Consider the following 23,698-nt stretch of genomic DNA (forward strand, 5'->3'; position numbering starts at 1 on the left):
AGGTACGACCTTGGCATCGTGTGTCGTCGATGCACGTATACGCATGCAGATGCATCGCCTTGTCAAGACGGAGGCCATGGACATCGTGGAGCTTTATGACATGCCGGCGCGGTCCAGCGTGCAGCCATCGCCGCCTTTCGCCAAAGCCAGCGCAGCCCACGTCACCTGCCCACGCTGCAGCGGAAATGTACTGTTTGCGTCCATGCACTAGAGCTCATCCTGCTGCGGTGGAGGTACTTGCAACGCGGTTTGCGCCGCACTTGGACAAGTGCCTGGGCATCTCGCGGCGCAGCGTGCGGGGAGCCAATACCTCCGTAATGACTTCGCCCGCGAGTTCGAATGCGTCGCCAGTTCGATCACTGCAAAATACTTCATAGCTTAATCCACACCTTTTGTATCTTGAAACGACATACCCATGGGGTCGGGCGTCTCGTCGTCGGCGAAGATGGTCGTGCTCTCGCACTCGTCGCAGGTGGACACTGTGCGCCGCATCCTCGGCGTCAACGCGGCCGTGCCCATTGTCACCGAGCTATTTCCCATCAACATTCAGTCGCGCTACGCCTTGTTGCAGCAGTGCGAGCTCGCGATCGTGGCCATGGACGTCTACTTTCAGTTCTCGGACGTCCTCCTCACGTCGCTTTCGTTCCTCAAAGACAGTCGCAAGACGATCCAATCCGCGTCCGTGGACAGCTACTTTGAGCCATCGGGTGCGATCGGAGCCATTTGCTTTGGCTATGGCACGTGGGTACCATCTCTGCATGACAATGTGCACGCGCTGCAGCAGCTCGTGGCGGCCGGCGCTTGGCTGCCGCTGCCCGACATGCCCGAGCCGGCGCTACCGCCGATCGTACCCGACACGTTGATGCACGATGTGTGCATTCTCTTTGAAGGCGACGTTGGTAAAACCGTAGCTGCCTTCTTGACCACGCTGGCGTCGCAAGGGCTGGCGATGCCCGAGCGCTGCAGCGTCGCCGATGCGAACGATTCAACGGCGCTCGAAGGCATGACAAGTGCCAAGCTCGTGCTCTGCGTCATCACCGAGTCCTCGGCGACGTCGCCTGCGTACCAGCGCGCTCTCGAGGTGGCGCTCGTGTCCAAAAAATGCCTTCTTCCGATCAACTGCTGCGAGCATGGCGGCCTCACCGGGTGGCTCGGCCTCGCGTTTGCAGGGCGGCTCTGGTACCCGCTGCGTCCGTCGCATCTGGACGGCATTTTCACCAAGTACGCCGAGATTGACGCAAGTCCGTGCTGCGTCTCCGACTCGTGCACGGCCTCGGACCTCCTTGCGTACGTTCACAGCGCCTTGGTCGACGAATGCCATCTCTTCACGACAGAGGAGGCTCGGTTGATGGCGTACGAAGCCGCAGTGCTCCAAGACCGTCAAGCGCGGGCTGCCGCCATGGGCCTCTCCGCGGCGCCGGTCCCATTGATGCCGGACCGTTGGCAGTGGACAGCAGACACACAACTGCCACGCCTAAACATCGCATCGTTCGTGCCTTCGTCTGTGATTACCGACACGGTGCAATACACGGTAACTCGCTTGTCGCTGGCGCCGCCTCCGGCGATCGTCGACGCCCACGGTCTCCCCCGCGCGTCGGTGCAGATCGACGCCATGTTTTCCTATGCGTGGAAGCAGCAGTCGGCGGTGCTGCAGCTGTACCAACAAGGCTCGGTTGCCCACCTCCGTGTGTGGATGGATGTCATGGGCTACATGAAGGGCAACATTTACGCCGCCATGGCCACGGCCGTTTCGAGTGTCGGCGCCGTTCTGATTTGCTTATCGGCGGCCTACATCGCCTCCATCAACTGCAAACTCGAGTTCTTATATGCCGCGCACTGCCGTACACCAATGCTCTTTCTCATCTTTGACGACGTGGATCTAACCGCGTTGCCCGATTGGATCACGGCCGTCACGGGCGGCCCACTGCCTTTGTATCCCGCGACCGACTCGGATCGCAATCACTTGTTTGCGATACGGTACAACCAAGCTGGCGCCCAAGGCATCCTCTTTAGCCTCCTTCGGTCGCTCGCAGCGGCGCATGCGTCAGCACCGCCCCGTATGTGCCGCGACGGCACACTGGGCCTGGCCCACGCCACGTCGTGGTTCCGCGAGGCACTTTTGGCCCACGAAACGAGCAGCATGGAGCGGTGCCGCCGCTGCGACGCGCCTTTCAGCCCGACAGCGCCAACACGCTCGTGCCGCGTGCATGCGGCCTACTACATGGGCGGCACGCTCCTCCCAGGGCACTGGGTATGCTGCAACGAGCCCAAGAAAGACGGCATTGGCTGCGAGGCCGCCGACCACACAACCCTGGAGCAGATATGGTGCTGTGATACACGCTATGGGACATATACGTGGCAGCCGGTAGCGCGCGAGTAACGAAATAAAGATATCACGTGCACGAGTGCATTACCCCTACACGCACTCTACAAGTCGGGGAGCGAGTCGTTGTCACTAAAGTCGACTTCATCGTCGGCAGGAGCGCTGCCGCCCTGAAGCGCCATCGCAATGCGCGCCTCGAGGGTCATCTCTTCGGACGCGTCAGCATTGTCTTCCGTCGCGTCTTCTTCCATCTCGTCCTCTTCCATCTCTTCATCGTCGTCTTCTTCGTCCTCGTCGGCAGCGGCAGGTTGCGACGCGAGGAGGTTACCCTGCAGGTCGTACGGCCAGCCGGGCGGCGGCGTCCACGAGCTTTCCTCTGTCGCCGAGTTGAACCAGTAATGATGCTGGGACGATTCGTCAAACCCTTGCTCCCAATCGCCGTGCGTCAGTGCATCGTCATCCGCTTCCTCTTCATCTTCATCTGCTGCTTCCGCGGCGACATCTTCGTCGTCTTCTACAGCTTCGTTGGCGTCCTCTACAGCCTCGTCGTCGTCTTCCACAGCGTCTTCATCTTCAGCTTCTTCTTCCTCTTCAGCTTCTTCGGCTTCATCGTATTCTTCGGCTTCTTCATCTTCTTCGACGGCTTCTTCATCGTCTTCGGCTTCTTCATCATCTTCGGCTTCATCATCTTCATTACCTTCGACCACCTCGTCGTCGGCTTCGGCAATCTCAGCGTCTGCTTCTTCGTCCTCATACTCGGTGGAGGCAACGTCTTGGTCGAGATTGCCATCGAGGGCATCGTTCGTCTCGGGGACATCCATGCCGTCAGCATCACTGGCGGTGTCGGCGAGCAGCTCGTCCGTAGCATTCCTCGTGTCGTCAACATCAAAGGTGTCGTCGAGCGGATCGTTGACCGCCGTCGTGTCCAAAGGCACTGCGTCGCCTAAGGTAACATCGTCCGCGACCAACGTACTCGGCTCGTCTCGGAAGAACACGTCGTCGTCGTCATCGTCGTTGGCCACGGCTGGCTCTCGGGAAGGCTCCGCGCGACTATCCGCGCCGAACGAAAACACATCAGCATTTTCGACGCTAGCGCTTATGGGCGAGAGTAGATCGAGCGACGTCGGCGCCGGCGACGAGAGAAGTTTGCCAATCGCAGACGTCCGCAGGGTCTCGCAAGCGGCGCGGAGAAGCGATGCGGTGGTGGGCGGTATGCACCCCGTCGTTGTCACAGCCGTCCAATCGACGTTGTCCAAGATCGACGTCATGGCACGCTTGAGGTCCCGGAGCTCCGCCAGCTGCTGTCGAACGCTGTCGTGCTCCAAGGGGCTTGCATCCAGCACCTGCTGCATCGAAGGCTCGACGTAAAAATGCCCCAGGATTTGCATCGAATCCTAGAAAAATGTCAAATTCGATGAAAATTTGGCAATAGAAACATACCAAATTGGTCCTGAAGTCGACGAGCTTGGCCGTCTCGAGGCTACTGCGCTCGCACAGTGTCACGAGAATGTCGAGCGCGGACAACGCTGTCGCATGGTCCTCAGCCACGTGCGTCACAAACTCTCGGAACCGAATGCTCTGCAAAAAGGCGTCGGTCGAAGTGTCGGAAAGCACAGCCGGTGGGCCCGACACCGTGTGGTTGTGCGCCGGCGAGGGCGGCAGCACGAGAGGCACCATAGTTGTCCGAGGAGCTGGCGGCGACGGCGGTGCGAGCTTGGGCGGCGACGTCGCCACCAAATATTGCCGCAGCTTTTCCTCTACAAGAGCTACATGTCAAACGAATGTTCCACGTTCCCGACGATGTACCACGCCGTAGCAGTCGCTTGTGCATTGCAGACTTGGGCTTCTTGACTTTGGCGGATTTTTCTCGCTCCGCGGCCAGCGTACTGTGGATTGACGCCTGCGTCGGCTGGAGATACCCTTTCAAGGTCGAGACCACCGGGATGGTCTTGGGCGGCGGTGGCACGGCTTTTGGTGGCGGTGGGGGCTTGACCGCCGACGGCTTGGGCGTACTCAGCATGATCGCTCGCTTCTGCTGTGCAGCAAACGAGCACTTGGGCTTCGTCTTGAGCGGCATCGGCGGTGGCGGCGGCGACTCTTTCTTGATGTGATGCGCAAACGATTTCGCGCGCAGCTCGTCGCGCGACCGCTGCTCGTGCCGCGACACCTTCTTCGGCGACGGCGTGCGCGGTGCCTCCTATGCACACCAAGATTTAGGAAGGGTGAAGCTACTCGATGCATCGACACCTCGGGCGCGTCGCAGACCAAGCCAACGTTCTTACACGCTTGCGCGATCCAGTACGGACTGTCCGTCTCGTCGACCGCGGTGACCACGGACGGCGCGTCGTCTTTGGGCTTGGCACTCTTGTCCTTGCGCTTCTCGCGCAAAATGAGCGCAGCGAGGTGGATGCAGCCGAGCGACCGCAGCGTCGGAATGATGTTGAGGATGTGGGCGCTGTGGTGACGGTGGTTGCCTTGGCTCACCACAGGGTTGTCGTCAATGTTCAAGTGCGTGAGGTGCTAGCATCGTCATGAGCGCCAGCTGGGGTATCAACCAGCGTAATGTACCTTGTTGAGAGAGAGGAGACGTAGCGCTTGCGGCGTCAGAATTTCATTTTGCGCCAAGTTCAAGATCTACGCTCAACAACGCCGTTCGCATTGCGTCTCATGTGTAGTACGTGATGAGGACCTCGAGATGCTCGAGAAATTCGAGGTTCTTGACTGCCTTGATGTGGTTGCCGGCAAAGTTGAGTGCTTTGAGATGCGTGAGGTGCTCAATGCCGTGAATCGTTCGGAATGCGTTGAAGCTCAGGTCCAGCACCTACGCTCGAGGCTAAACGCACGCAGCCAACAACCGCCATGGCACCTCGAGCTGGCGCAGCGGCTGCACATCCATGGGCGTGAGCTTGTGCAGCTTGTTGGCGGACAAGTCGAGGACGCGCAAGTGCCGCAGCTGCATCTACACACCCTTTCTCAATACGTTGCCAAAGAGAGAGCTCGTACGTCTTGAAAGGAAATCGATTCCAGTGCATTGTGGCACAGAATGAGCGCCACCACGTTGGAGAGCGGGGCGTCTGGAAACAGCGATGCCCATTGGAACGTCGACGCCATTTGCGGGTGTTGGAGCTTGGCCGCGACCCTAATGCCACGCACAAGAGTAAAAAAATTACGCCCACCTTTCAGTATATCGAACCGCTCGTAGCCTTGGTACATGGCCGGCTGCTGCTCGCATGTGTACGGCGTGCTAGAGGTCGCCTCGACTTCGCAGCGCTCGTCCTCGACCACCGTCATCTCCGAGGTCGACGATGCTGCGGTTTCAAGACTCCGGGATTCTTCCGGCGGCGCCCCCAGCTCAAACGGATCGTCGTCGTCGCTGTTGTCGCCGTTGGCGAGGCTTTCCAATGAGAGGCGCCGCTCGCTGACGGGATTCATTCGACTGGGACTGGATGGTACAAAAGTCGACGCAAACGCTGCAAAGGGCGGTGAACTTGGCGGCAACAGAGGCGCTGGCAATGGAGCAACGAGCGCAGCGACCGGTGACGTGGACGGCGTGACATCGAGTGGGGACATGCAGTCGTCTGCTGCGAGCGATGCCGTTGGTGACAGCGCGGGTGTATCCATGCATGTAGCGTGGGACCGTACGTCTTCGCCAGGATGCGACTCTCTCGTTGGTGTAGCAGCATCCAGGGGAGAAGTATCGACGACAGCGGATCCAAATGACGTTGCTACCACTGGGATCTGCGGCGCCTCTGGGGTTGCTGAAAGGCGTGGTGGCGGCAGAATCACCGTGCTAGCTGTAGGCATCGTGTCGGCCATCGACAGCGTCTCGCCATGTAGCGGCATGAGAGCCATCGTCGGCGACACTGGCGGCGTCTGGACGGGTGAACTTTGCGGCGAAATCATGTGCATGACGATAGGTGCGTCACTGCTGTGGTGTCCCGCTGCCATGGGTGATGCAACCGGCGATGTCATCGGCGACAGCGCAGGAATCACGATTGGCGGGGGGCGCGCGGCCGCCATCGGTGAAGGTGGGCTGCTTGTCGGCGGCGACTCGAGATCCAACGGCGGCATCTCGACGTCGTCTGGCGAAATCGTACTCTCGGACGGAGCGTGACTGCTCAGCGATGAGAGGCTGCTTGCGAGGCGCACGGAGCTGCGTCGCGCGGCATCGACCATCGGCGGCACTTGGTCGTCGTCGTCACTCGGGTCCTCGGCGTTGTAGTTGGACGGCATCGTGAGCTCAGCGTGGCGAATCTGTGCAAGGGACTCGATCGGCGGCATACCTTCCATGTCCTTCTTTGCTGGCGACCGCGCATAGCGCGCAAGAAGGATGTTTTCCAGCGCCGCGCGCAAGCTCGCTTCGGACGTTTGCTTCTGGGACGGTGACGGGCCGCTCGAGAGCTGCCAGCTCAGAAGCCCGAGCTGATCCATGATGTTGCATACATCCTTTTTGTGGGCTCGACGCCGCTTGCGAGCTTGAGCGCGATGCGCACTTCGTTCTCATCGAGGGACCCCGATGCATTGTAGTCGAGTTGGTTCAGAATCGACTTGATTTGGAGTCGCTTGTCTTCCCGCGCCAGCATCGCCGTATACTAGCGCGCGTCAAGATCCGAGATGCACGAAACCAACTGTGTACCTGCCGAATCGTCTGCAGCGTCGGTTCGGACACATTGTTGCCGCGTAGATCGACCTTGGTGATCAAGCGTGTGTACTCCAACGACTAGACTATAGATCATGCGTCTGTCGACAAGACAGTCATTTTGCCTACCGGTCCCGCGCTGTTGGCCTTGGAGTGAATGAGCTGGTGCCGAAGCAGCTCCAAGATGGAGAGACCGCCCTATGCGCGTTGTTCAATTAAGAAATGCAAAGGTATCGCGGCGCGCACCTCTTCTGTAATGAGATTGTCGCGCAAGTCGAGGCTGGAAAGGATCGGAATCTCGAGAAGCGTCTCGACGAGCGCGAGCAGCTGGTCGTCGCTCACGCCTTGGCCGCGAAAGTCCATAAGCACGAGGTTCGACTGCGTCGAAATCGCCTTGTAGACACACTAGACAAGACAGCTCGTCATCACCACCACAATGCAGGGCCCACCTTGTCAAACGCGGGTGGCGGTGCAAGGCCACGACTCTGCGTAGCGCCCAGGTACAGCGCCCGGAACCTGCGCACGCCGAGCGGTGACGCCACGTCATATGTGACGGACGTACCGCTGGAGGTCGTAGACGCTCTGCGCACGGAGGTCCTGTCCCTTCTTCTTCCGAAGAGCTTGAGCTTCCCGAGCCGGTAGATGTCCATGGTCGGCGAGCCGGGACGGTGTAACGACGACGAGGCTTTTCCCAACGCGCCGTTTCAGCAAGTGTGTGCGCAAATCTTCGAATGAAGGCGCACGTCCTCGGCGGGAGCCCCAACCTCGTGGCCGAGCGCCGGCGCCGTGAGAAGGCCGAAGAGCTCGTGAAGAAGGCTAAAACCGACCTTGTGACGCTCACGACGTCGATTGCGCCGCAAGTGGACGCGCTGCGCTCGGCCGTGCAGGTTCGCGGCTACGGCGGCGTCTATGGTATCTGACGCGTGTAGGCACTCGAGCGCGACAACCAAGAACAGGTGGAGCTCGAAGCAGCGTCACAAGAAACCTTTTTATCCCTGCAGCAGCAGGTATTTTCACGACGACGACAGCGTGCGAATCTGCATGATTGGTAGTTGGAAGCCCTGCGCACCCACCAGCACGCTGCCCACGTCGCGCTGCACGACCAAATTGACAAGAAGATGGATCGTCTGCACTACACCGTTGCCCAAGAGCAGCAGGTAGTAAGTCGTATGTGCTTCAGAAGCCGACGGCGATCGTGGCTGTAGAAATACCGAAGGCATTTGCAAGAGGTCAAGACCGAAGTCGCCGCGATGAAGGAGCACATGGCCGTCCTGCGCGGCGAGGTATTGGCGCGCGAGATGCAGAAACTCAGATGCGATACAAGTAGATGGATTCGTTCCGGAGCGCGGCCAATGGCCGACTGGGCCAAACCCAAGGTCTTCTCGAAAAGATGCGGGAGCAAGCGCAGAAGGAGGCGGACGCTACATTGACAGTACGACGACGCCCTATTTGCTACGGTCACTAATGACATATACATCGGCTAGTCATTTCACACGTTTGAAGCCAAGCTGACGGCCTTGGATGAAAAGCTCTTTGGACTCGAGAAGGCACAGCTGCAGCTCCACTTGGCACGCCCGTCCGGCCGCGAGTACATGGCATTTTCTATCTTTCGATATATTCTATCCCAAGCACGTTAGAACCATGATGCTGGCAACGACGGAAAGGCACCGATGTGACGATCTGCACATGGACCTGGAAGCGATGTTCGTTATTTCTGGCGTCTCGTCGTGCCACGTCATCATGATTCGGTATTAGAAAGGCCGACATGAGTGCCTACCGGAGCGCGGACCGGATGCAGTTTGATGCGCTCACGAATCGTCTGCGCGAGCTCGCGCGCGGCGCGGCGGCCAAGCACCAGCACGTCGCGTCGGAGCTCGAGGACTTGACGCAAAAGCTCCACCACGTACAGACTACATACAACGACGTCTCAAAGACAAGGTCTCGTAGCTATCGACGAAGTTACCCATGGACCTTTCGCAGCGCTTCGATGTTGCGCAGCAGGCGTGGGCCAGTGAGATTGCCGTGCTCAAGGCCCAGAAAACGTGCGCCCCGTCGCCGCCACCAGCATGGGCAGGTAGCTTAACCGTACGCGACCAAGATGGATGTCTCTATGTGATATCTGAGCCGACGCCACAGGCGCCCGAGTCGCCGATTGTTGAAGTGCGAGCACATCTCTCGGCAGTCGAGACACGCATCGGTCAAGTAGCTGCGTCCTTGCATGCCTTTCAGATCCACATTGGCGCACAGGTAGACCACGATACGGGCGATGCAACATCCATAGTATATCCTCTCAGGTGCTGCAATTGCAACGCGGTGTCGCCGACGTAGCGACGCAACGCGCGTCCGACCAGCGCGCGTGGGCGCAGCAGCTTCTGGCTCTCCACGCCCTTCTTCATGGTACGTCAGCAGCGACGAGGAGCCATCTTTGTGTCGTTCTCGCGGGTACTACGATCCAGTCCTCAAGAAGAAGCGTAGAGTTGCGTGTGGCCGTTGCGTCTGGGCCGACGACAGGCGACGCGTAAATTGAAGACTCGGCCGTTGGCAGAGTATTATGGTTGCTTTGATTGCTTCGTTTCGCTCGTCGTTGCACAATGGCGTCGCTGCGTATAATTAGCGCCAACGTCGCCGCGATCCAAAATACATTTTGCGACAGCGACTAACTAAACTCCGCCCCGTCGCTTCGGTCCTACCGGAAGCCCTAAAGTGAGGGCCAACGGCCCGGCGTCCCAGAAAGCGACGGGGCAAAAGTCCTACCGGAGCCTGAAACCAGGCGTTTTGAGCGTAAAAATACAATAAAAAGACGCGCGTCGCTTGTGAGCCGCCACCTCGGATCCGTGCGAAACACCCGTTGGTGGTCATTTTATTCCTTTAATACAAACGTTCATATACTTTAAATAAAGCCGAAACGAACGACGGGCGAAATTCCCGTTCGGATCTCGTGCTTTGCCGCAACCGAAATAGAATTCGCATTAGGCGGGCATATGCGACCCCGGCGCATGAACTGCTCACTTCCGATTCTACTACCAACTGCGTCATGGACCTCGCCATCCGCGTGAACGTCCGGTATGCGGCGCCGCCCAACTCGCACATCAAGGACGCGCTGCGCCTCTTCAAGAGCCCGCGCTGGGTGCAGAGCATCATCCGCTACATCATGCCGCAGCTCAACTCGGTCTCGCCAGCCTCCACCTCGTACGTCGATGGCCTCAAGGAGAACCTGGTCGCGACGACGGACGAGACCGCCTGCGTCGTGTGCATGGAGGCCTTTCACGATGAGCTCAGCGTCGAGCTGCCGTGCCGCCACGCGTTCCACGCCCATTGCATTGACCCGTGGCTGAAGCTCCACTCGACGTGCCCGACCTGTCGCCACCAGCTCCCAACGGACGCGTACAGCAACTACTCGGTGTACGCGATCAACACGACGATCATTTTGCAGCAGTCCCAGGCCAACATGCCCACGGCGCAGCTCCTTGAACTGCCCGCGAGCAATCAGGTCATTCGAGCGGTTGTGAACGCCCGCGTGCGCCGCAACCCGCCGAGCCTCACTGCAAACGGCGCGTGCTGCAGCGACATTGCGTCGATGCCGCCCGTCATGAACGCGCGCATCATGCAGCAGGCCAGCGTCCACGAGCTCGACGCGGTCGGCGAGGAGTGCACGGTCACGTCGCCACCGGCACCGACTGCCTCCCGCCGGCGTTGCCGGTCGGTAGAACCCACCAACGGCCCGAGTGCGAAACGTGCGCGCCTCGAGTCGGCGGCGCGCGAGATAGCGTCGACGGTCTGATTTTTGAAACTCTCTGCGCGGTGAAGGAAGCCCTTGTAGACTAGTCGTACTAGATCCACTCTCTGCGAAACATCTTGTTAACCTTAATTTAACCCGATTCTAGGTCGTGCGTGCTGTCTTATACCGAGTCGCGCGCCGCCAAGTGCAGCAGCAGCTCGTGCAGGTCGTAGCTGGCTTCCCACTCGATGGGCGGCGCGTTCGCCTTGGCCCACTGCAGCGTGGCGCGGAAGCCCGGGTCCGTGGCACGACTGCCCTTGGCTGACGAGCCCAGAAGGACCAAGAGGCAGTAGTTGAGCAGATGCAAGAGCAAGGACGTCGCGTCGTCGTCGTACACCCGGCTCGTCATACAACGCTGGCCTGTCAGTTGTGCGAGCTTGAGGTACACCGGCAGCGTCTTCTGGAAGTGGGCTTTGGCTGTGAACGACGGCGACCCGATGAGCAGCAAATTCATGTAGACGCCAAGACACATGGTGACGACGCCGGGGGTGTCGGCGTTGGCGCAGACACCGACGCCAAACTGCAACAATCGTTGCAAGACAGCATCATCGTCCAAGAGCGCGGTGGCCACAGCCTCGTCGGCCGACAGCGAGAGGAGGCCCGGGAGTAAAAAGTGCAGCGGGTCGGTCAGCAACGGCGTCGGCGGCTCTTCGTCGTCCGAGTCGATCTCGTCGTCGTTGTGCAAAGGCGACTCGTCGACTCGTCGGTGAGGAGCGACGGCTGGTACTGGAGTAGGAAAGGCAGCAGCTGGAGCACGTCGGCTTGGCAAAAGTCCGACTCTTCGGCCAGCCACGCGCCAAAGACACGGATGCTTGCGTAGACCACCATGTCGAGTGCGAGCGAGGTCGGGAACGTCGCGAGGAAGTCCCGCGACGTGGTTAAAAACTGGAGCACGACCGTAAAGAACTCGCTTAGCGCGTCCTGGAGCTGCGCGAGGACCGGTCCCGAGAGGAGCGAGGCGTCGACGATGTCTGGCCGCGACCCGGCCAGCATGGACACGATTGCTTCGAGAATGCCATAGCAGATCGGAATCATGCGCGTGAGGCGGTCGTCGGCGCCGTCGATGACTTCGACGGCGCTTTCGTTGACGCGGACGTCGATCCACGCGCGCTCCGCGTCGTCCAAGAGCAGCTTGGCTTCGATGGCGGCCAGCTGGACGACGAGGACGACGAGGTCACCGGCCGCATCGGGCGTCGGGAGAAGCCACGCGCCACCGACGGTCGAGAAAAGGCGCTCAATGAGCGCGAGGGACGTATCCCGGCGCTGCGTCGAGGCATGGCCGTGCTCTGGCCACGCGCCAAAGAGACCCGACACGACGTTGGCGAGCGGCGCGTGAATCCAGCGGGCGTCGGGCGCGACCAACAGCAGCTCTTGCAAGTGGCATTTCGCAATCGACCGCGACTCGATCGCGCCAAAACAATGCAGCAGCGCGTTAAAGTCGTGGGACGACAGCGTCTTCCAGAGGTACTGGATGCTGCGGAGAAGGTCCACGAGGTGCTGCAGAATGATTTCGTGCGCGTCCGAGAGCGGCTGGACCGCACAGCACTGCACCATGGTTTGAACGACCATCGGCACAAGCCCGTGCTCGGCCAAGAGCTAAGCGAACGACCGATAAGCTCATGCTCCGAGGCGACGAGGATGGGTTGCTGTACCTCAGGTCCCGCCGCGGTGTGGAGGTAGAGCCCTTGCAGGACGTGACGGCAGTCGGTGACAACCGTCGCGTTGGCCGCAGCAACGCCGAGCTGCAAAGCCTCGAGCGTGTCGGCGACGACAGACGCTTTGGCAAACTCGTTGGCGAGCGTCGCATCCCCGCAAAAGCTGTGCCGCATGGTCAGCTCTTAAAGTCGATGAGGGTACTACCTCGAGATGAGATTCAATGCCAAGGCGCGGTACGGCGACAGCGCTTCGTCGTGGCTGCCTATGGCATACGCTGGCGTGAGCCCATTGTCTACTACGGCGAACGCCATGCACCTTTGGTGTGGAGGAGTCGGAGGAAGAAGACGGTGCCCGTGGTTGCCAGCACGCGCGCCCGCACCGCCTGCAGCGTCGTCGCGTCGGCGTCTGCCAAGTGCTTGGTGACCATCAAGAGGCCTGCGAACTTGTGCTCGTCGGTGGGGCCGCCAAGGACCGCGAGACATTGGTCGAGCTTGGCATCGCTCGTGCCCATGTTGCTGCTTGCTGCTGCCACTCCCGAACTGTCGTCATTTCAGCCAATCAAACGCACACATGGCTCAATGCGCAACTCGATTGGATAAAATGTCAGCGCGCCTTTTTCGAACACCGCGATCTTCTCAAAGCCATGTCATAGCGATCCAGACCAAGGCTCCGTGTTTCTACGAGGTCAATCCCCTCTGCTCATGTGGTACCACTAGATGTACACGACGGCAAAATGAGCGTCAACCGACAGCCGTCTGCAGCGAACGACAACGAACGACGGGTTGAAGAACTCATTACAACAACGAACGACGTGCCTCAGGGACACGGCGAGAATAGATAGGTATGCCTCACTGGGTACGCCTCAGTTGTTGTGATGGGCAAGCACTATTAGTGTCCCAGCAGCATACGCCGTCAAACCCAGCGTGCGCGAGATGGATGGCGCCTCATCATCAAGCCATGATTGCCAGGCACGCAATTCCAGTCTGGTTTGCATCAGTGTGCCAGATCTGAAACATGTAGTAGCGTCCGTCCGTGTCCTATTACATATATGTAGTCGTGTACAGATCAAGTCCATTTAGCAAGGCCGCATCCAGGTGCATGTAGCAAGGAATGGCATGTACCTGCTAACCGACCAGATGCAGAAGAGGCTGCACGGGCGCATGCATCGCTCGCTTTCTCAGAGTGTGCTGATTGCAAACTTCAAGCGCGGGCGATCGTCGTCCACCTGCTACATCAATTGCACGACGAGCGACAGTGCGACGGATAGAGTAGAAGCAGCAGCTTTTCCACGTGAAAAGCGTAGCATGTCGACCCACTCGTTTGGAATGGCACCGAAGCACGTTCCGACGCATGGCTACTACATGTACTACCGGTAGGCCTGTTCCACCATGATTCTGTACGGCTGCGGCTGCGAGCTACGGCTGCGTATCCATTCAGTGTACGCACAGCAGCGAGAAGTGCCATGTCGCGCGGACCTCGGGGGGTGTTGGGCATGGGTGTAGGGTACAATATGATGGGATGATCGCTCAGCTCTCGAATGTACGACACACATGGTCTACATCATGAGGTGTCCCGATCGTCGTCCGAGATGCGGAGGTACACCGCGCGAAGCAGCCACATTTGGTTGGCAATAGAAAGGCCGCCGTGCGACTAACGTCGCGGCCACCATCATCACCACGAACGTTTCTTCTCGTATTTACCACAGCGCTGCTGGCACTGTTGGACGTGGATTGTCTATTGGAGGCGCAGTCGATAGGTGGGCCGTAAACAGCACCAAATCTGCTGGCCCCGGGCAACACCAGCGAGCGTGTGTCTGAGTTTGTAGGCCATAAACGTGCGCGCCGACCAGGTGTCTGTGACAGAAGCTCCACCCGCCGCACGCCGCCCGGCATATGTTGCAGGATGTCCTACTCCATCAGTCTCCCCATTCTGAAGCAACCCCGTCTTCAAGATTGACGTGGCGGCACCGGAGACATGGTGCTGACAAGCACATGCATATCCCCTGAGCGAGGTCGCTTTGCGACCGGTGCACTCTCTTCGTAGCATCGTTGAGGTGACACCTTCGATACTTCAGCGCCGTGGGGGTGCTATCCAAGCCTCTTGCGTATAGGGCCTGTGAGCCTCACATTACCCCGCCCTTACACTCCGACTATCGTGAACATCTCTTAATAGGGTTCACTCGACGGCAGAGAATCATGGCAGAGAATAGACGTATCGTATTGGTGAAAAAGAACGGCAAGCGATGTAGCGAGATGGCAAGATTGTCCGACACCATGGTCCAACCATGGGATGATGTGAACTTGCAATAAACGACGTGTAGAAGGAAGGCCGTGGGATCGCGAAATCTGATGGCGCCGACGAAGATGAAGATCCTTGTGAGAAAGGGGTGGTGACATGTCACAAGCGAGCTTTATCCATCAGATAGCGAGCGCGCGTTCACGTGGCCAAAGATTCGATTGTCAGTTGCTTCACCAAACTCAGAAAGGCATCCCACGGTGCGGCGGCTTCATGTCAACATGCGGGTCGTGGGACGGTGTCGTCCAGCCCACCCATGGAAGGTAGTAGTACAACAACCGGTGGCCGGTCACATCTCGTTTCAGTTTTCAATTTGCACAAAGCCCGCCATGCAGCCCTCGATGTCGTCGTCTGTGTACGCCCCGCGCCACCATGGCAGCGAAGTCCGCCGTCCCGAGCGCCCAAGCCTTCCGTCGATCGAAGCCGACGAAGAGTACGAGTCGTCCATTCTAACCGCCGAGGACAAGGACATTGCCGACGCCATGAGCGTCGCCTTGGACGACCGCATGATTGCCCAAGTCATCGACATGCTGTTCTAAGCCGCCTATGGTCCTTATTTAGCGCTACCGCAGACTATTATCACTAAGTTAAACCACCTCTACTTCACGCCGATATACTCGAGCTGACTGGACGTCACCGATGCACTCATATTGGTCGTGCAATGGAGGCTGATAGGCGCGGTTGGGTCCTCTCACATCGTCTTGACTTTCGAACGTGAGAGCCACGTGACCACGAACTCTGTCCAACAGCCGTGGTTGGACGCTGTTGGATTGTTTGGTTCTCGATTCGAGTGGAAGCACGGCCCGTGGTATGTCGACGGCGTCTCTGTTGCTAGACGCCGCCAAAGTCATGCACTGCAACATGCTTCCCAGCTGTGTTCTCAGGGGTTGCTATCAACACTGAGAAGGCTTTCATCCCACCGTGGAGCCGACACAGGGTGATTCAACAATGATGCCACACTGCCGAGGCAACTGCATCATCACGACGGACCCGTCGACGCGACCAAGTCAACATCGCACGCGTCAACATTTCAGCACGCTGTAGCACACTGTGGTATTCAACCTTGACGAATTTCCCGACAAAGGTACACCAACTTTACCAAGCGCTACCGACACTGTGCGATGCTCGTGCACCTTGTGCATCATACTGTCGAGTCCGCGTCTGGTCGTTGGAACGTCGCCGTGTCGACTGTACTACAACGTGTACTCGCTAAAAGGTCGCGCTACATCGTCGTGTCGACTTTATGAGCCAACGTTGCACTAGCAAACTATCGAGCGAGGCATGAACGCAAAAGTCTGCTTCGAAAGAAAGGCGTCTAATTTTATCGCGCTACAGAGTTCAGAGTGCGATGCGAGGGACAAGCAGCGATCTTCGTCCGCCACCTCGCCTTGTGTCGTACGAACCGCCAAAACGCCGCGTGTTGCGCCACACAAAGACGTCTGTCTCGCCGTTCCAAGTCGAGTCGATCGCGGAGCATCGTAGCCTCATGTATGCCTCGAGCGCGTCGTACCAGCCATCGCTGAACCCCGGGCTTCAGTACCTCAAATCCATCTTGCATAAAGACGCCTCGATTGCTGGCAGCGACGTTGTCCGCAACCACTTTCGGTCGCTGGAGGAGCGCGACGACGCAGAGACGCGTGAACAGTCACGGCAGCGAGAGGCCGCCGCGCGCCAAGCGATGATGGCCGTGGATGCCGAGAGCGCCGCGTTTCATGCATTTGAAACCAAGCGGCTCGCGGACGTGCTCGCTGCCTATTTGACGGCGCAGAACGAGGCGTATTTGCATCACGTGCAGGCCCGGCGCGAGCACCTCTACCGCGATTCTCAGGCGTGGCACGACCGGTCCCGCGTCTGCGACTGGACGTGTGATCACTGCGGCGCGCACAACGTACGTCTCGTGTATCGCTGTGAACGCTGCAACGAAGGGCACCGTGAAATGCAAGGTAGCGTTTCCCAACATGTACGTCACGAGCTCAAGAGCAGTGATCTAGAGGCCTCGCTCGGGCTATGGGAGCTCGACCGCGCGGGGGCTACGGATGCGTTTGGTGCTGGTCAGTACCGCATTGATCGCGTCCAAAGCAGCAGTCTTGGCCGCGATCCATTCCAACTGGTTGTGTTTGAAGTGCCGCCCCGCAAGTGGTGGCAAGTGCCCGTGCTTCGGCGGTCGCCAAAAGATCGCACCGGGCTTCGTATTGTGGTAGGGCAAGCAGAAGTGATTGGGACGGTCGACGCCACCGGCCTCGTGATTGAGTGGAACGACGGCATGCGCTGGCGCCGAGTCCGTATGTGACTACCGACCCTTTTCCACTCAACTAATTGATCTCTAGAGGCGAAGACTTATGTGGCACCGCGAGGTTGCCTCGGTCGTCGTGCGCAAGTGTCGACGGAACGTCGCCGGCAACCAACAGCTGGACGGGAGACACCGCGTGCGATCGCCAAACAGCTCGAGCGCATCGATGGACTCGCACCACTGGACGCGGTGCTGCTAGCGATGCGACAGAACAAGAGCGCCGAAGTGCAAACGACGGGGTCCTTGGCGATCTGCAAAGCAATTCTCTCGGGTTTGCCTTCCTTGGGGTCTCAAAGCTCACCTCGTGCAACAGGACAAGACTACTCCGCAACAGAGTCCGAGATCTTTTATCGCGTTTCGATTGCGCTCTCGATCCATCGGTCTGTGGTCACAGCCGTCTACGCTGCGACGAGTGTTCTCGTGACGTATCTCGAGTCGTCGGACGAGGCGATGATTCCACGCGATCTATTGCGCTGCATCCCGCTTCTGATCTGCGTTGCGTGCGGCCACACTGCCAAATCGGTCGTGCGCCGAACGATCGAGGTGCTCGTTATTGTGGTCGAGCGAGGTGATACGCATCCCATCGCATTGCTTGACGAACAGCCTTGGACTAGGACATGGTGGCTTTGTGCATGCCTGCACGCGCCACGTCGCAAGCTACCGCGGACATGCTTCTCCACTGTCCATCGAGCTGCGCATCTACCTCGATTCGATGCAGACGCACGCGCTACCGGACGCCTCGCTCGTGGACGCGCTCGGCTGTGTTGCGCTGGGTCCGTTGTGAAATGGATACATTTCAGCCAATGGCATCGCGCCAATTGGCAGACGCACGTTGGATTGGCCAAAACAGTTTTGGCTGTTTCAGCGCCAGAGCAAGAAAGGCCGCCGCATGAAGCTGTTCCAGGTGACGCTCCCGAACGAGCAGCACCACAAGGTCGTCTCGGCGCTCCAGGACGAGCTCAAGCTCGAGAACGTTACGAGCATCGAGGCGCGGTCGTCGTCGATCGTCACGTTCCGCGTCGAGGACGGCGAGATGCAGCCGATCTTGACGGCGCTCCAGAAGATGGGCGTCGGCGTCCAGTTTGGCTTTTGCGACGTCATGTCGCTGACGCCAGGCACGTCCATCTCCAAGCGCAAGCCGAAGACGCACAAGTCGCGTCCGCGCCGCGCGCTGCTCCAACGCTCAACGGACGTCGGGACAGCGATTCCGGTCGCCGAGATGTACGCCCACATCGAGGCCAGCACGACGTTGTCTCGGGACTCGATCGGCATGCTCTTCATCTCTTCGTAGTACTCGTGGTCCTCTTTATGCGAGCTGACGTCACGACATAGGTCCATTGCTGGTATTGGCTTGGCCGGCGACTCGTCGGTACTTGCTGCTGCTGCCGGAGACGCGATCCTCATCTCTTGTAGACGTGCGTCGTGGCGTCGATGCTGCTGTCGCCGCTCATGGTACATAAATGCAATCCTTCTGTCGTCTTTATGTGCATTGTTGCGGTAGGGACCGATTCTCGGATGCTCGTTTGGCTTTGCGATCCGCGACCGCAACATGTTTCTAAACGGCCTCCTCAACGAGCTCTTTGCGCTCGTGATTACGCTCCTCCTCGGCGTCCTCATTGGCATCGTCCTCGCGCCGTACGCTGTCGACCTCAAGTGGCCGACGTACGAGATGCGGTCGCGCGGCCAGTTTGTGTCGCTTGTCTTTGGCGCGGTGGTCGCGGCGCTCTCCGGGGCGGGCGTCGCGCTCGCCGAGTCCAACGCGAATGTCTCGTCGGTCGTCGGGACAGCAATCGCCGCTGCGCTGTTGCCACCGACGGTCAACTGCGGCATCTGCCTCTCGTACGCGATCCTGGGTCCGCTCGTCGTCAGCGACTTTCAAGAGGCGAGCCGACTGGTGTTTTTCGAGATTGCAGTCGGGAGCTGGCTCCTCCTGTGGATCAACATCATCTTTATCTACCTCTCGGCCGTCTGCGTCTTCAAGATCAAGCAGGTCGACAAATTCCAGCTCATTCGCAAGATCGACGAAGGCGCGTGGACTAACTTGCCCAAGCTCGGACGCACACCGCGCACGCGGGGCGCCTCGTACATAACCGACGACGACGACGAAGATGACATGAGCGTTGGTGAGGACACCATCCGCCGCGTGTCGATTCCGATTGACCTCCGCGCGTCCGACTCGCCGCTCTCGCCAACAAGTGCGACCAAGCGGCGCGCCCGAGAGTTTGATGCGACCCACGACGAAGGGGCGGTTAGAGCCGACGTCGTCTAGACCCAGAAGGAGGTCCTACCGACGAAGCGCACCAGGTGGACCATAAACACGATTGAAACAAGGGTACTTACTTCCATGCACGCAAGATGACGACTGCTGTCTAGTTGCCTCACCTTTGGTGCTGGAGGGGTCACTCGAATAAAAAACTCGAGCAAGCAGTACCCACATTTGGTGACTCGTGCACTGTGATCTGCGCTGGCACTGCCAACGCAGTCGCCCACCACGTGAACCCTTTGGTTCAAGCAGATCGGCATTGGCTGCAACATATACACTATTTCAACACCTTTCTGAACGAAGACGACATTGATACGGATTGCATCATGGAGGCGGCGGCTGCATGACGATTTGCGCCTGGTGAATGCGGCGCTGAATCATGTTTTTGTGAAACTGGGCAAACCCACCGGCGTTCCTGACCTAACGCGCCATAGTCGGAACGGTAAAGGACAATATTGTCTACCGGTTTTGGAATGACGACGGTCGGGGGTGCTTTTGTCTCTCGTGCTGATTGCGCCCCTGCACGCGGCGTCACGCGTGCCTCGACGCGACGCAGCGGCAGTGGTGCGACACGCGGAGTGCGGTGGGGGCCAACATCGGTCTTGGCGGCGACGGGAGGTACATCGCTCGCCGTCACGTGCGGAGTACCCGTCGAGCTACTGCGACGCACCTTCTTGCGCCTACATGACCACGTCAATGCCGCTGCACGCGCTTTGGACGGTGTACAATTTAATCGTTTTTTTGGCCAGCGACGACGAGAGCATGAGCGACGCCGTGCGGCCCGAGTTGGACCCAGCGGAGGCGCTCTTGAGAGCTGACGACCGCCGCAGTACGACACTGCGCCGAAAGGCTTGCCACACGGCGTTGCTTTCGAGCTCCTCGGGCTCGTAGTTGTCTTCGGACGGGTTCGAGTCGGAGCCACTCGAGTTTTCCGACTCGACTGCACTTTCGGGTGGGCTGGGCACGCAGGACGCAAGCTCGTCGAGGAGACTCAGCGCGGCCTCGGAGTAGGCGAAATCGTTGGCGCCAAAGGCCGTCGTACTCGTGAGCAACGTTGGGTCGCGCGCAATCGGCTCGATCGGTGTCTCGTCGAGGTCGAGGAGCTCCGATAGCGCGTCGCCGTTGCGCTTGACAGCCGACGCGCCGAGCAACTTGGTTGCGTCAATGGGTTCAATCCCCAGAAGGTCGCCGTACGTTGTGAGAGCGTGGCAGAACTGTTCGCCCGAGCGCGTAAAGTCGCGCTGCGTAAAGTGCCGCGGCGTGTGGTTGGGTTTCGTCGTCGCAAACGCCGCGATGCTACGCCGCGCCTTGTTGTCGCCGGTCCTGCAGTGGCATTGTTCATGTTAGACTATACAAAAGGAGCGATGCGAGGCACCCGCAGAAGGACGCTTCCAGCGTGATGCTATTGAGGATCTGAATGTCACTCCAGACCGTGACGCGGCCCGTCGAGCGCTTGGAGCGAGTGACGTTGAACGTGCAATCCGTAAAGCTAAAGTAGCCTCCTACGCGAGTCCAGTCGACACTTGTTGACACGTTTGAGTGTTGTACGCACCGGCCTGGGCGCTCGACGTTTTGCAGAGCACGTAAGGGAAGAGCCGCACCTTGGCGTCTTCGAGGCGCGACCACGAGAGGTACGGCTTGCAGCCGTACCTAATCTGTCCATTGCAGACACTATTGTCCATCCTTGCAACGTACGTAAACATGTTTTTCTTGCGGCTGTGGCCGTGAAAGTCGCAAAAGAGAAGCACTTTGCGGGATTGACGCATGAGCGCAATCATCTTTTTGGCCGCGTAGATCGTCGGGTGGTAGAGCTCGGACGGCTGCGACCAGCGCCGGTTGAGGTCGATACCCGCGAGCGAGCAGCGGTAGTTGCCGTGGATGACGCCGTCGGGATTGAGCATTGGGATGATTTTGAAAACGTAGCATTTCCGCAGCGCGATCGCTTCGTCCGAGAAGCCTGTGAGGAACTCGATGATGCCGTGCAGCAAGAAGCTGCCGTTGGTTTCACCCGGGTGCACGCGCGCAGTGAGAACGACGCCCGTGCGCTGCCGTAGTACTACGAGGACAATATTGTCTTTACGACGTTACAGTGTGTGCTACCTTGGGGCTCGGACGTAAATTCGGTGATCGTGAGCATATCGCACGGGTTGCCACACAGCGTCGAGCAGAGCGTCCGCCGCCGGAGGTTGCGGCTGCGCAAGGGGCATTTCTCGAGCGACGTCAAGTACGTCTGGAGGTACGTGTACGTGTAGGGAAAGCAGTGGGCAAAGTACACGACGTCGTCCGACGGCTCAAACGTGTAGATAAAGCTGAGCGTATAGTGCGACAGGTTTCGGCGGAGTCCCCGACGCACGCGCGTGTAAATGTCGGCGTTCTGGTAGTAGTAGGCTTCTTCGCCGCCGTGGGTCCAGCCTGCCATGCCAGCGTTGGCCTTGGCCTACAGATCCCACTCACCAAATTTGTCGCTGATGCTCCGACGTACCTCCGAGTAGACGGCTGGTAGCATGCCGCAGTTGTACAAGCTGTCGTGCTTCATCATGTTGCGCAGGTTGAAGCGCACACGGAGTCGGCCGCTACTGCCGGGTGGCCGCGTGACCTTGAAGTAGTACCACTGAATGTGTCCTACGAAGTGACATCACCAACCGCCGCTGCTGGATCGTATGTAATACCGAGTGTATACGTGTCGTTGGTGCAGTAAAGGTCGTATTCTTGATCGACAAGACTCGGACCGGCCGCGTTGCCGTGCTTGCTCGTGCACTGCGATAGGAACGAGTAGTTGCGGCCGTGGACGCGGTACGCACTCGCGAGGTTGGCGCTCTCAAAGTTCGAGTCGAACGCCAACGCCGTCGGGTCGACGATCGGCTCCTCGTCGGTTGCCACGGGCGTCGGATCCCGCGCCCGCCGGCGGTACACGAGCGAAGACGTCGCCTTCTTGTTGGCTTTTCCAAAACCGGCGCTCAAACTCCGCGAGGAGGTGCGCGAGGTGCCGGGACGCGTCTTCGCTCCCGATCGGCAACCCTTCGGTCGAGCCTGCAAAGATGTCCTTGTGCACGACGTGAGGCAGCACCGAGTTGAACTCCGCCTTGGCCACATGCGCGTCGCTGTCATCGATGCACTCGTGGTGGGCTTGAATCAATGGCAGCGGCGCGAGGCTGCTGAGTGCGAGAAGCGATTTGAGCTTTGCCCGCGGCAGCGGCAACGGCTTGGGTGACGATGGGACCTCCATCGCAGAGCCTGAATATGTTTCCGAGCGTCAGTGCGTTTCGACGTGGGGTTTTGCTTTGTGTCGACAATTTTAGCGTAATACATCCATAATACCGGTCTGTCTACCAGATCAAATTTGACGATGCATCGGCTAAAAGCATTCTTTTTCAATGCGCACAAGTACAGGGCATTGCCGTGATCACTCGTCGACGAACACCTGCATCCAAACAAGCTGCAGATGCGAGGATTCCCAAACGATGGCAGCCTTTAGTTGCGCAGCTATGACGACCGAGGGCCACGCAAGCGACTTGCCCATTGAGAGAGTCATCATCAAGTGTCTTGCATTGGCGCGAGATAGGACTTGACGTATCTGTGTATTGAATGGGGTTGGTGTGTACAGCGAGGGGTGGTGCTAGGCAGTCGCGAAGAGCACGATGGCCATCTGACCAATGTAAAAGTAGAGAAACTTGGACTGTTCGTGCGTCACGTAGCAGGCCATGTTGCGGCCGACGCAGCAGTGCCAGAGCATGCCGTGGTACTTGAGCTCAAAGTGCTTCTTGATCTTAGCCGCAATGTGCTGCTCGTTGACCTCCGACTCGATCGCGGCCTGCGCGACCCAGATCACCTCGTCCAGAAGGTCCTGGTCCATCGTCGAGTTCTTTACCACGGGCTTCACGGACGCGCCCGACATGTCTTTCGTGTCGTTTGGATGGCGCGATCTTTAGTAGCTGCCAAGATCCAAACGAACGATGCTTATTGGTCAAACCGCTTTTGAATTCGCACAAACGAGTACAATCCTGCCCAGTCCGGCGCCGGAGGGTTAAAGGGGCTTGAGTCGTTGGGTCGCAGCCAGCACCACGTGGGATAGCAGCACACCACGTGGGATAGCAGCAAACGCAAGCTAAGGCAGACATGGATTCAAAGGAGAAGAATTCCATTGGTCGCCGACGGACATCGTAGTAGACTACAAGAGAGGTGCTTCTGAAGCTGCGCACATCCCATTCCAGTTCGGGCAAATCGTGAGTTCTTGGAGGACCGAGAGGCGCGACGATGCATCCGAGACGAAGACAATACCACCGTATGCGTTGTTCTCACAATGTCGAGAAGTTCCTGAAGCTCGATCAGCGGGAGGGGTGGACGCACATTCGAGGCAGAGCTCGCGGCGGCGGCAACGAGAGCGTTTGTGAAGCGTTTGTGAAGCTGCTTGTGCTTTTGCCACTGGTTTTGGCGTCGTGCCAGAGACGTCTCGG

At 58.9% G+C, this 23,698-nt stretch overlaps 10 protein-coding genes across 10 annotated transcripts; 6 read left to right on the forward strand and 4 right to left on the reverse strand.

The window, feature by feature from the left end:
- Nucleotides 1–415: 415 nt before the first annotated feature.
- SPRG_07562 (hypothetical protein) lies at nt 416–2,390 on the forward strand (the record flags this gene model as incomplete). The annotated part of the gene is made up of 1 exon (XM_012346696.1): nt 416–2,390. One exon carries the CDS (start codon nt 416–418, stop codon nt 2,378–2,380), a length of 1,965 nt encoding a protein of 654 aa, XP_012202086.1. The 3' UTR covers nt 2,381–2,390.
- A 2-nt stretch (nt 2,391–2,392) lies between these two features.
- On the reverse strand, nt 2,393–7,612 carry SPRG_07563 (hypothetical protein; the record flags this gene model as incomplete). The annotated part of the gene is made up of 14 exons (XM_012346697.1): nt 2,393–3,717; nt 3,764–4,080; nt 4,130–4,520; nt 4,571–4,843; nt 4,892–4,957; nt 5,013–5,144; nt 5,190–5,282; nt 5,327–5,462; nt 5,517–6,731; nt 6,767–6,915; nt 6,960–7,043; nt 7,077–7,160; nt 7,209–7,367; nt 7,412–7,612. 14 exons carry the CDS (start codon nt 7,610–7,612, stop codon nt 2,428–2,430), a joined length of 4,590 nt encoding a protein of 1,529 aa, XP_012202087.1. The 3' UTR covers nt 2,393–2,427.
- Nucleotides 7,613–7,683: 71 nt separating this feature from the next.
- On the forward strand, nt 7,684–9,484 carry SPRG_07564 (hypothetical protein; the record flags this gene model as incomplete). The annotated part of the gene is made up of 12 exons (XM_012346698.1): nt 7,684–7,849; nt 7,892–7,969; nt 8,015–8,119; nt 8,168–8,245; nt 8,290–8,394; nt 8,447–8,550; nt 8,600–8,665; nt 8,718–8,865; nt 8,910–9,047; nt 9,099–9,209; nt 9,257–9,359; nt 9,438–9,484. The coding sequence occupies exons 1-12, from the start codon at nt 7,694–7,696 to the stop codon at nt 9,482–9,484; spliced, it is 1,239 nt and encodes a 412-aa protein (XP_012202088.1). The 5' UTR covers nt 7,684–7,693.
- A 495-nt stretch (nt 9,485–9,979) lies between these two features.
- On the forward strand, nt 9,980–10,840 carry SPRG_07565 (hypothetical protein). The gene has a single exon (XM_012346699.1). The coding sequence runs from the start codon at nt 9,997–9,999 to the stop codon at nt 10,741–10,743; it is 747 nt and encodes a 248-aa protein (XP_012202089.1). The 5' UTR covers nt 9,980–9,996; the 3' UTR covers nt 10,744–10,840.
- A 21-nt stretch (nt 10,841–10,861) lies between these two features.
- SPRG_07566 (hypothetical protein) lies at nt 10,862–12,926 on the reverse strand (the record flags this gene model as incomplete). Its single annotated transcript, XM_012346700.1, has 5 exons — nt 12,712–12,926; nt 12,601–12,658; nt 12,393–12,558; nt 11,433–12,336; nt 10,862–11,388 (listed from the first exon to the last, which is right to left on the reverse strand). Exons 1-5 carry the CDS (start codon nt 12,905–12,907, stop codon nt 10,862–10,864), a joined length of 1,851 nt encoding a protein of 616 aa, XP_012202090.1. The 5' UTR covers nt 12,908–12,926.
- Nucleotides 12,927–14,947: 2,021 nt separating this feature from the next.
- Nucleotides 14,948–15,277, forward strand: SPRG_20413 (hypothetical protein; the record flags this gene model as incomplete). The annotated part of the gene is made up of 1 exon (XM_012346725.1): nt 14,948–15,277. One exon carries the CDS (start codon nt 14,948–14,950, stop codon nt 15,275–15,277), a length of 330 nt encoding a protein of 109 aa, XP_012202115.1.
- A 750-nt stretch (nt 15,278–16,027) lies between these two features.
- SPRG_07567 (hypothetical protein) lies at nt 16,028–17,765 on the forward strand (the record flags this gene model as incomplete). Its single annotated transcript, XM_012346701.1, has 6 exons — nt 16,028–16,634; nt 16,683–16,969; nt 17,019–17,060; nt 17,111–17,252; nt 17,316–17,549; nt 17,596–17,765. The coding sequence occupies exons 1-6, from the start codon at nt 16,040–16,042 to the stop codon at nt 17,763–17,765; spliced, it is 1,470 nt and encodes a 489-aa protein (XP_012202091.1). The 5' UTR covers nt 16,028–16,039.
- A 32-nt stretch (nt 17,766–17,797) lies between these two features.
- Nucleotides 17,798–19,250, forward strand: SPRG_07568 (hypothetical protein; the record flags this gene model as incomplete). Its single annotated transcript, XM_012346702.1, has 4 exons — nt 17,798–18,268; nt 18,314–18,350; nt 18,395–18,433; nt 18,483–19,250. Exons 1-4 carry the CDS (start codon nt 17,871–17,873, stop codon nt 19,248–19,250), a joined length of 1,242 nt encoding a protein of 413 aa, XP_012202092.1. The 5' UTR covers nt 17,798–17,870.
- A 674-nt stretch (nt 19,251–19,924) lies between these two features.
- On the reverse strand, nt 19,925–22,470 carry SPRG_07569 (hypothetical protein; the record flags this gene model as incomplete). Its single annotated transcript, XM_012346703.1, has 8 exons — nt 19,925–20,567; nt 20,620–20,746; nt 20,797–20,894; nt 20,940–21,300; nt 21,345–21,681; nt 21,727–21,866; nt 21,914–22,109; nt 22,156–22,470. 8 exons carry the CDS (start codon nt 22,468–22,470, stop codon nt 19,925–19,927), a joined length of 2,217 nt encoding a protein of 738 aa, XP_012202093.1.
- A 340-nt stretch (nt 22,471–22,810) lies between these two features.
- SPRG_07570 (hypothetical protein) lies at nt 22,811–23,179 on the reverse strand. Its single transcript, XM_012346704.1, has one exon. It carries the CDS (start codon nt 23,137–23,139, stop codon nt 22,861–22,863), a length of 279 nt encoding a protein of 92 aa, XP_012202094.1. The 5' UTR covers nt 23,140–23,179; the 3' UTR covers nt 22,811–22,860.
- Between the last annotated feature and the right edge of the window lie 519 nt (nt 23,180–23,698).

Source organism: Saprolegnia parasitica, assembly GCF_000151545.1.
Source record: "Saprolegnia parasitica CBS 223.65 unplaced genomic scaffold supercont2.30, whole genome shotgun sequence".
In the NCBI taxonomy this organism is placed as follows: domain Eukaryota; phylum Oomycota; class Saprolegniomycetes; order Saprolegniales; family Saprolegniaceae; genus Saprolegnia; species Saprolegnia parasitica.

Coding starts and splice junctions, on each gene's coding strand:
- SPRG_07565 (XM_012346699.1), top strand. CDS start 9,997: ATGGACCTCGCCATCCGCGTGAACGTCCGGTATGCGGCGCCGCCCAAC.
- SPRG_07570 (XM_012346704.1), bottom strand. CDS start 23,139: ATGTCGGGCGCGTCCGTGAAGCCCGTGGTAAAGAACTCGACGATGGAC.